The sequence below is a fragment of the Acipenser ruthenus genome, chromosome 13 (genome assembly GCF_902713425.1).
Source record: "Acipenser ruthenus chromosome 13, fAciRut3.2 maternal haplotype, whole genome shotgun sequence".
Taxonomy (NCBI): domain Eukaryota; kingdom Metazoa; phylum Chordata; class Actinopteri; order Acipenseriformes; family Acipenseridae; genus Acipenser; species Acipenser ruthenus.
In genome coordinates, this window is record NC_081201.1 from 9083639 (window position 1) to 9094409 (window position 10771).

Sequence of the window (10771 nt, forward strand, 5' to 3'; positions counted from 1 at the left end):
AGGATTTCTAATGCAGAAATCAAAAGAATGAATGCACTCATCCAGCTTTTTTAGGTAAGCTTTCGATTTTCAATTTTGTCTTTAACGTAATGTTCATATGCACATTACTGGGTAAGGTAAGGGTGTCTACCAAGAAATTATAATAATTACGTGCAGTTCAGAGTTCAAATGAACTGCTAGCCGGGGTTAACTGTATACAAGATCAACTGTATACAAGATATACAAGGCTGTGTGGTCCAGTGGTTAAAGAAACGGGCTTGTAACCAGAAGGTCCCCGGTTCAAATCCCACCTCAGCCACTGACTCATTGTGTGACCCTGAGCAAGTCACTTAACCTCCTTGTGCTCCGTCTTTCGGGTGAGATGTAATTGTAAGTGACTCTGCAGCTGATGCATAGTTCACATACCCTAGTCTCTGTAAGTCGCCTTGGATAAAGGCGTCTGCTAAATAAACAAATAATAATAACATTCAGAATTGCCGACCTGCAGACATGGGGCGTGTCGCTTGGGTTCCTCATGACAGCATGGTTATTTCATGTGTGAAGCCATGTATATCTCTCATTTGTTTCTGGTATGTGTTCCCCTAGTGACGTCACGTCAACTTCGTGCATCATCGGTGCGTTGTCGGTATTTTCCGGAATTATTGATCATTTTACATCTCTCAGTGCTATAAAATTGATCATGGAGATTTAATTTCTTGCTCATTGTGAAAGTAAACCAAGTACGACCTCAAAGCTAAAAAATGATTTTCTATCTAAGATATGGACTTTAAATTCAAAAGACAGTCAAACATAAAAACCCTTCGTCAAGCTTTTTTCATTTCCTAAACAGCAGCGCCACCAAGTGGAAGAAACTCAAATACACCCTCAGAACTTTTTTTTTTGTTTGTTTGTTTTATTTTTTTTACTAACGGTGTAGTATTCTTTACAACTTATCCCTTTTTGATATAGAAATGTTTCTTCTTCATTTCTCACATTAAAAACTGGATGGAAAGTATGGGAAATTACTTTAAAATGTGGTGACAGAGAAGTTAACTTCTGCAGATAAACCCTCTACAGGTGAAGCAACTTCTAAAGGAAATATTTCATTTTTTGTATGCAAAGTTCCCATTTGATAGACCCACATCCTTTGTGTTAATGAGTGGTATAGAAACCCACCAGCCCAACAGAGTACTTCTACAGCAGAGAGTGTTTTACATCTTTTATTTGTCTTAGTAATAATATTCACATTTCAGTGTTCTAGTTGTATGAACAGAAGATATTATTATTATTATTATTATTATTATTATTATTATTATGTATTTATTTGGCAGATGCCTTTATCCAAGGCAACTTACAGGGTTACAGTGCAAGCTTAATATTTAAATACAGTATAGTTTACAGTAAGTGCAAATAATACTACTAAAATACAATATGAACTAGGATGCAACAAGTTCAGGTTTAGTGTTAAACAGTCTTCACAAGGGATAATCAAAATGGGAAGAAAATTAAACAAATGCGAGGGTCTTCATTTCTGGCAACTGTATGTTAAACTGACACTGCTAATCAAGAAAATTAAGATTTTAAAATGTAATGCTGGCTTTAAATGTATAGACAGCTACAAGACTTGCATTTATACTTCCCTTTGTAGAGAGTATAATTTTATTTTGCATTTAGGCATCTCTGAGCAAAGGCTTGAGCCAGGAGAGATATCTTGATATTTTGAAGTAAACATACCCATTCCTGCAATTGTATTCGCTGGGTGCAGCAATGAGAATGCCAGTCAGATAACTGAAATCCTTGTGGGATGTGATAAGAGGACTCCCTGGGGAGGACTTGCACAGTGCATTTTCATTATCTGCTTGGACACAGAACATTTTGCTGGTGATTGTAAAGTTGTGTTTTTGTTGGCACCAATCTAGAGGCTCATAGTTAAGGCCTTGGATATTGAGCAGACGCTCAACGAATGTATCGCCATCCTTTTGCCAGCTAGTGGCTTTTGTTTTCTGCCCTGCCTTCATCAGTACATTCTCAGCAAAGTCTTTTTCAGGAAGACAGGGGGGGACCACTGCTTTTTTGAATATGATCTCCTCTCTCAGTTTGACCACAGCAATGTCGTTCTCATAGCTGTTTTCCCTATATTTTGGATGTAAGTTAATGGTCTTGATGTACAGGACTTGCTTTTGCTGTTTCCCTGGGAAAAGAAAAACAAAAAAGAAAGAAAATAAATCAAACGGTTCTTGTTTTTGCAAGAAGGTAAATTATCCATCGTGGTTTAATAATTTTGACACTACAAATAATTCTGCAGCTTACCTACAAAAACACGAAAGTTGGCGAATTTCGAAGTGCAGCTGGCTGTGGTTAGAACTGCTTTGTTGCTCAGGATGACGCCGTTACAAAATGTTTTGGATTCTTCGTTTTTTAACTCAACCTTATCCAAGAGACAAGTCCAAAACAAACATGTTACACTTTGTAAAAGAGGAAAACCTACTTACTGCTTAAACAACACAACAGACCTGCTACCCTCCCAAAAGTACTGGGACAGGGTGGTTCGTTGCTGTTTCATGACAACTGGATAAACAGATACAGTACATGCAAAAATACAAGTGTGAAATACGGATGGGCAGATGTACAGACACACAGACAGACACCCCCCATCTGTGATCCAGAAGCTGAAGTTTTGAACAGGCATGAGAGGCTAGTGGCTTATTCCCCTGCTGTGCTGCTCAGCCCCAATATTCCCCAATACTGCATAAGGATACTGTACCTGCCAGGGGCATTCTTCTTCTGCGCACAACGATGAAACCGGATTCCAGGAACTCGGCTTCTTCACTTTTCCACAAGGAAAATCCACTGCAAGTGGAAACGAGTGAATGAATAAATACATTGTGGGTACACAGCGGGTCACAGGGATACATCATGGAGAAAGTCTGCCCATTCTGCATTCTCTGTACACACCACCTCTGTAGAAAATGCTTGAAAAAGGCAAACGCTATTCTTAAGGTCTAGTAGCTGTGTGACCCCACAAACGGACCTGTGCTTGGTATAGAAGGCCTCATTATTATGTCATTTTGAAACCCTATCAAGATATATATTTATATTTAAGTGCACTCCCAATTTGAGAACAGGTTCTTACTTTCAACAGTGTGACATCACAGCGGTCTGGAACAGGCCACACCCACTTGTGTAAATAATATTGCTGATGCAGCTTTAAAATACATTCTAGAGCAGGCCAGGGTGAGGTTTTTTTTTTTTTTTTTTTTTTTTTTTTTTTACTTCACTTCAGCATCAAATTCAACCCAGACCTGAGGTTTTCTGAACAGTGAATGTTTTTTTTTTTTTTCGCGATGGTTCTTTTGAAACTATAACAGTATATTTTATGAAGTAACTTTATGGTAGATAAGTTAATACTCTTACCAACGGCTTTACACTTGTTTCTGTCTCTCTTATCAAGCTCATATCCTTTGGCACAGAAACAAGCATACGATTTATACCCTGGCTTACAAAACTGATTGCAGTTGTCAAGGCATTGTGTATTATCTGAAAAACAAACACACATATTCCTATTAAGCAGACATGTGTCATTGTATCCTAAAATATGACATTAGAAAACTGCAGTTTCATTCCCTGGGTATCTGTTGCAAGCACATTATTTTTCACGATGTGAAGCAGGCACTACACTGATAATGTGACTGTGAAGCAGGCACTACACTGATAATGTCATGATGTGAAGCAGGCACTACACTGATAATGTGACTGTGAAGCAGGCACTACACTGATAATGTGACTGTGAAGCAGGCACTACATTGATAATGTGACTGTGAAGCAGGCACTACACTGATAATGTGACTGTGCAGCAGGCACTACACTGATAATGTCATGATGTGAAGCAGGCACTACATTGATAATGTGACTGTGAAGCAGGCACTACACTGATAATGTGACTGTGAAGCAGGCACTACACTGATAATGTGACTGTGAAGCAGGCACTACACTGATAATGTGACTGTGAAGCAGGCACTACACTGATAATGTCATGATGTGAAGCAGGCACTACACTGATTATGTGACTGTGAAGCAGGCACTACACTGATAATGTCATGATGTGAAGCAGGCACTACACTGATAATGTGACTGTGAAGCAGGCACTACACTGATAATGTGACTGTGAAGCAGGCACTACACTGATAATGTCATGATGTGAAGCAGGCACTACACTGATTATGTGACTGTGAAGCAGGCACTACACTGATAATGTCATGATGTGAAGCAGGCACTACACTGATAATGTGACTGTGAAGCAGGCACTACACTGATTATGTGACTGTGAAGCAGGCACTACATTGATAATGTGACTGTGAAGCAGGCACTACACTGATAATGTCATGATGTGAAGCAGGCACTACATTGATAATGTGACTGTGAAGCAGGCACTACACTGATAATGTCATGATGTGAAGCAGGCACTACACTGATAATGTGACTGTGCAGCAGGCACTACACTGATAATGTCATGATGTGAAGCAGGCACTACATTGATAATGTGACTGAAGCAGGCACTACACTGATAATGTCATGATGTGAAGCAGGCACTACACTGATTATGTGACTGTGAAGCAGGCACTACACTGATAATGTCATGATGTGAAGCAGGCACTACACTGATAATGTGACTATGAGGCAGGCACTACACTGATAATGTCATGATGTGAAGCAGGCACTACACTGATTATGTGACTGTGAAGCAGGCACTACACTGATAATGTGACTGTGAAGCAGACACTACAATGATAATGTCATGATGTGAAGCAGGCACTACACTGATTATGTGACTGTGAAGCAGGCACTACACTGATAATGTGACTGTGAAGCAGGCACTACACTGATAATGTCATGATGTGAAGCAGGCACTACACTGATTATGTGACTGTGAAGCAGGCACTACACTGATAATGTGACTATGAGGCAGGCACTACACTGATAATGTCATGATGTGAAGCAGGCACTACACTGATTATGTGACTGTGAAGCAGGCACTACACTAATAATGTGACTATGAGGCAGGCACTACACTGATAATGTCATGATGTGAAGCAGGCACTACACTGATAATGTGACTGTGAAGCAGGCACTACACTGATAATGTCATGATGTGAAGCAGACACTACACTGATTATGTGACTGTGAAGCAGGCACTACACTGATAATGTGACTATGAAGCAGGCACTACACTGATAATGTCATGATGTGAAGCAGACACTACACTGATTATGTGACTGTGAAGCAGGCACTACACTGATAATGTGACTATGAAGCAGGCACTACACTGATAATGTCACGATGTGAAGCACAACCTACACTAATGGTCTTCAATGACATTTGCAACCTCTTCCATCGTCCGACAAAGAAAACAAACAGACATTTAAACAACTCACTGTTTCACTGGGGTCTCTCTTCAGTCAATGTTAATTGTAGCTTACAAAATAATTCCATATACCTTGTGCTTCCAATCATTACATATGCTTCAAAGGTGCAGTTTTTAAAGAAGCCCATGTTATATCAAACATGTATGTTCATTTTAAAACAGACATCTGGTACAGTAAACATCATCTCCACTTGAAACTAGTGCTTGTGTTGGTAGTATTTCTTGCTAGTTTTCATAGTGTTAACACTCTTATTCCTTCCATGAAATGAGCTCCTTTCAAATCTGTCTCCAAATATAGAATGCACCCCTACTTACCAGTTTCACACCTGTCTCCAGAGAAGCCTGCTTTGCAGATGCAATCGTATCTTCCCACGCTGTCCGCACACACCCCTCCGTTCAGACAGGGGTTGGATGAACACTGATCCCCATCTACAGCATTGCCAGCAAACCGAGACACAATGGATTTTCAAGAAATACTGCACAGTGGTCCAGAATTTAAAGCTAAACTTTCAGGCAGGAAACTCTATATACAATGGCAAATACGATAATTTTAATTTATTTTTTTAATTAATTTAGTGTGTCCAATTATTATTTTTTCCCCAATTTGCAATGCCCAATTGCTTTTCCCTTCACAGCTCAGGAGACCTGAAGGTTCGGTGGGCATCCCCCGATCCCACGACCAAGCCAGCTTCCTTTTTCACCCAGGAACTCGAGAGCGGATATCAGCAAGCTACTGGCCTCTGAAGGACAAAGGCCAGCCCTGCAGGTGTTCGCTGTTGAGCTCACTGAGTGCCTGCCCAGAGGGATTCACTGTAGCACGATGAGGGGAAACATTCCCTGACATTTTTGCCTCCCTAAGTCAGGAAACTGCCAAATTCATGTCAAACGCTGGCAGAGAGATGCTTCAAAGCATTGGTCATCAGACTGTATCAGCAACAGCAAAACAGAGAGAGAGCTTGTCAAGTCTAATAGCTGCATTACTGACAAAAGATTAACCTCCACTGAGACACCTTCCAGCACCTTGAGGAGTCTGTGTCTCCCTGTGATCAGGGGAAACGGTGTCTGTTTTGAGACAGGTCCTAATAAAGTGGCCAGGCAGTGCAGTTATTTTTAAATGATGTTCCCTTTTTTTATTACTTAGAGTTTTGAAATGTGTTTGAATACAGCCTTTGATTCTAAATAAAGTGCCAAAAACAAACTATGCATGCAAGTCTCAGCTGCTTATTGTGAATGCAGAGTAAGAGCCTGAAATCCGCACTCGATACACTAAGTGCATGATTTGCTTTTCAATCAATACAAAACCTACTTTTATTGAGTGAACCGTTAAAGATAAATGCGCATGATCACATTAAGCAGTTTTCACTCTGTATTTCTTGCTGAATGCTGCCACCTAGTGGAAAAATACATTTGACACATTTGAGTTCAACATTCGTCAACTTTGTCGTTAAGTTAAGCGTTTGTAAAATAAAATAATAATAAAAATGCACAGATTTGTGAAAAATCCTGCGTTAAAGAGTTATAAGGTTAAACGTTGATTTCGTCTTGCTTAAACATAGACAGAGCGTAAAAGCCTACTCACCAATATACATTGACCAGAATATATCCTGTAAAGAAAGAATGAAAATAAAATGAATGTAACTTGGAGCTGCATACGGACATTTAAAACCCTGCCACTGTTGGGAAGAGTAACACAATGGTATGAAAAGGGTTTATAAAAAGAGCACCCACCGTATTGTAGGTGTCTTTAAATACTTCCCGGGCTTCTTCGTAAGTACAGACCTCTTCAATGCATTCGCGTTCTATGTTACCAGTTAATATTTCTTCTCCTTTAGAATTTGCACGTTTATGTCGTCCAAGGATCTCATCCGCATTTTCTTTGGCGAGAAAGACTGGAATAAAAGAGAGAAGCATCCAACAGATATGAGACAGTTAGCATAACTTTTAAAACCCATTGTTAAATTGTTAGATTTTTATGAATTACATGTAGTGTACAAACAAAAATTGTGCAATATTGAGGATGCTAAGAAAATAGTTTCCACATGGAACCAAAAATGATTCGGACCTTTTAAATGGCATGCCTGATGCAAATTGAGCTAATTAAACTGGTATCAATGGAACAATGTATATTAGCAGGGTGTAATGTAAAATAAATATAATGCCACGTGGAGCTCCTTGCTCCCAATCCAACCTCATGTAATAAACTGTAGAAATGGGTGGATTATTAAGACTTCATACCAAAAACACAAACTCACTTGCTAGCTGTGTTTCTTTTCAAGCATTCTCTCCCAAATCATCTGGGTGATGATCACAGACAGAGCCTAGGCAATCATATTTGCCCCCATTTTATACCAATAAATAAATACTGGTATCACATTTAACATCTTGTAGTTCAGGATGGTGAATTGTAAGGCGGTTAATCTATTTCCATTTTCTTATAAATTAATTTCTTACTTGTTGTCGATCCTATGGTAATGTTTTGGTTTACCTTTATTACGTAGGTGCTTAATACGTGTTTAATTAGGAGGAGTAGTGCTGGTCCTGAAGGCTGCGGGAGCGAACGACACAGATATGCCATAATAATAACGAGGGGTGGGCATCGTTATGAAAATTGTAAATCGATATCGTGCACGTATTTCGATATCGATAATATCGAAGTCTTCCAAGATATAGAAAAATATAATAACACAAATGCAATATGAAACATATTGTAGCGTGCACGGGGGAAGGCAGCAGTATGGCTGGTAGGTGACGTAATCACACACAATGACATAAGTTCCTTGCAGAGTAGACGGCTCTATGTCGGCGCTATGTTTTAGTGCGAGAGGTCCCGGGTTCGCACCTGCCCTACACCTGTGTGTGGATTGCCTCGCCCTGTGTGATGCGCATGCCTGCGTTAACCGAGATCGCTACAATATACTTCACTGCGCAGGCTAGCCAATTCAGAAGTAATTCAATCTTCTCTGCTTATAAATGCACGACACATCTAAAAGTATTAAGTACGGTGTCCCGCTGAATGTTCCATTATTTTGAGATGTGTTTTGATGTTTTAAAAGTACATCTCATTTATAATACCGAAAGTTCACATTTTAAAAACACATTAATAACAGTGTAAGTAATCGCATGGAAAAAATGCAATGAATCACATTGACGCATATCTCAAAATAATTCCAATAGTGCTTAATGCAGCATGCAAATAGCATTTTCCCGTGTATTATTTGTTTATTCAGCAAACGCCTTTATCCAAGGCGATTTACAGAGACTAGGATGTGTGAACTATGCATCAGCTGCAGAGTCACTTACAATTACGTCTCACCCGAAAGACGGAGCACAAGGAGGTTAAGTGACTTGCTCAGGGTCACACAATGAGTCAGTGGCTGAGGTGGGATTTGAACCGGGGACCTCCTGATTACAAGCCCGTTTCGTTAACCACTGGACCACACAGCCTCCTATGTGTATTATGTTTTTTTGTGTTAAGCTTGTCTTTAGGTGTTTATCCCTTTTAAAAAAAAAAACGGTCCTGTTTGTTTGTTGATGCGCGCACCTTTCGATAATAGGATATAGTTTCCGGTAAGGGATTGGCCGGTGAGAGGAAGCAGGTGAAGAAACGGGAGTAGAGCACACGAGAGAGGGTACACAGGTTACGGATTTGTTGTTTTTCTTGATTTATAGCTGTTGAATGTCTCTGCGAGCGTAAGTGATTTTTTTTTTTATCCAAAGACATCGTGATATGGAAATTATTATCGATATCGAACGATATGTGTTGGTTTAGTTCGTGGTCGTTAAGACAGTTGCTAAGGAAGTGACGCATTCCCTTTTGTAGTGCAGTGGCGCAGGCGATCAGAGTATGCTAGGAGGGCGCTGACAGCTGACAAAATTATTACTCGCGTGGCAGTGCATTTATTTCATTTTCCGCCCCTCATGGCTTTGTGCCCTGGGCGGCTGCCCCGCTCGCTCACCCCTAGTTACGGCTGTGATCACAGAAATACACCAGGGATGCCAAATCTATTGTTCAACCCTTACTAAATGGTCTTCAGAAGCAGTGCAATGAGCCATTGCTTCCACGGCAGATTATGAAAACACAAGCCACCTTGGTGACAGCAAAAGCAGATGAGCCCCTTTTAAACCACTCCAGATTTACCAGCCTGGATTCCTGCTTGTCACACATTAACCTGATGTTTGCTGTAACATTCAAAATTAATCTGAGCAAATAAAAAGTCAGTAAATAACACAACATGAAAAAAGATATGGCCTGCACAGAGTTACCCTTTACCTAGGAAAGAAAGGGTCTGGCTTCCAAATAACCTGGACACATTCCTTTATATTTAATGTATCTTCGTGCTGCTTCCTTCGGCTTAACATTTGCAACTAATATCTTCTCATGCTTAGTTGTTTGTTTATAACTGGGTCACAAGATCCATTCCTTTCGGGGGTTTTACTCCTTAGGAATAAAGACTGGATTGGAGGTGTGCACTACTGTGTAAGATAAGATAATATAATATCCCTGATGAATAAATAAACAAATCCATGACCTATTCAATCTAGAGCTTTCCTGTCTGAATACATGCAACAAGACTCGAGTGCTGCTGTACCCCAAATGCTGCCGATTTACTGAAAAGGCAGAGCAAAACATTATTCATTTGATTTCTCAACAACTTCTTTAGAATCGTCATAAACATGCATGTGTGCAACTGTGTGGTGATGACGCAATTACAGTTTATGAGATGAATAGAACAATACATTACAAGTTCTACATTTCATTTTATAGTTGTAAAATAACTAACATTTATGCCCTAGCAATTCCAGATTCGTTTTATATGAACTATATGATTTCCTAATAAACCCTAATACAGTAATTTGTGATGAATTTGTACTGTACCTTTTTGTTCAGCTTCATTAATTGAGCAGATCAGCAGGAAGATTGTCCACAAAGCCCCAGTTAAAGTTACAGACACCATTTTGATGGGCTCTCTTGTGAAAGCAGCAGGGGTAACGCTTTATATAGTGCACACACAGTTCAAAGTTCCCCGCTTGTTGTTTCACGGTCATTTATTTTGGTCACTAAAGCGCTGTCCTTCAAATCTGTCTCTAGACGAGTGACACAGAGCCGGATTAGTCCTGCATGGTATTTAGTGTTCCAGTCACATATCCAGCGGGATAACAGAGTCTTTGTGTTGCTAAAGCACAGAGACTCAAGATCTCTCCACTTTGTATTAACTGGTGACTTATTTACTGTCTAAGACAATAATGAATGATTCGTTTTTGCATTAATGATATAGTAGCCTAATTAGACCATACAGTATGTGTAATAGACAATGTCTTCTCACCAACAAAACATAACTAAATAAGTAATTTTTATTAAAACAGTGCAGG

The 10771-nt window shown here is 39.7% G+C and overlaps 1 protein-coding gene across 1 annotated transcript; it reads right to left on the bottom strand.

Moving 5' to 3' along the window:
- Nucleotides 1–1185: 1185 nt before the first annotated feature.
- proza (protein Z, vitamin K-dependent plasma glycoprotein a) lies at nt 1186–10501 on the bottom strand. Its single transcript, XM_034030215.3, has 8 exons — nt 10278–10501; nt 7130–7290; nt 6981–7005; nt 5717–5830; nt 3394–3516; nt 2744–2829; nt 2290–2407; nt 1186–2170 (listed from the first exon to the last, which is right to left on the bottom strand). The coding sequence occupies exons 1-8, from the start codon at nt 10354–10356 to the stop codon at nt 1650–1652; spliced, it is 1227 nt and encodes a 408-aa protein (XP_033886106.1). The 5' UTR covers nt 10357–10501; the 3' UTR covers nt 1186–1649.
- Nucleotides 10502–10771: the final 270 nt, after the last annotated feature.

Excerpts from the sequence above, each read along its gene's own strand:
- proza (XM_034030215.3), bottom strand. The coding sequence starts at position 10,356 with ATGGTGTCTGTAACTTTAACTGGGGCTTTGTGGACAATCTTCCTGCTG. Across the intron at positions 7,291-10,277 it reads TAATGAAGCTGAACAAAAAG|TCTTTCTCGCCAAAGAAAAT; the intron begins GTACAGTACAAA and ends CTTTTATTCCAG. Across the intron at positions 2,171-2,289 it reads CAACTTTCGTGTTTTTGTAG|GGAAACAGCAAAAGCAAGTC; the intron begins GTAAGCTGCAGA and ends TTCTTTTCCCAG.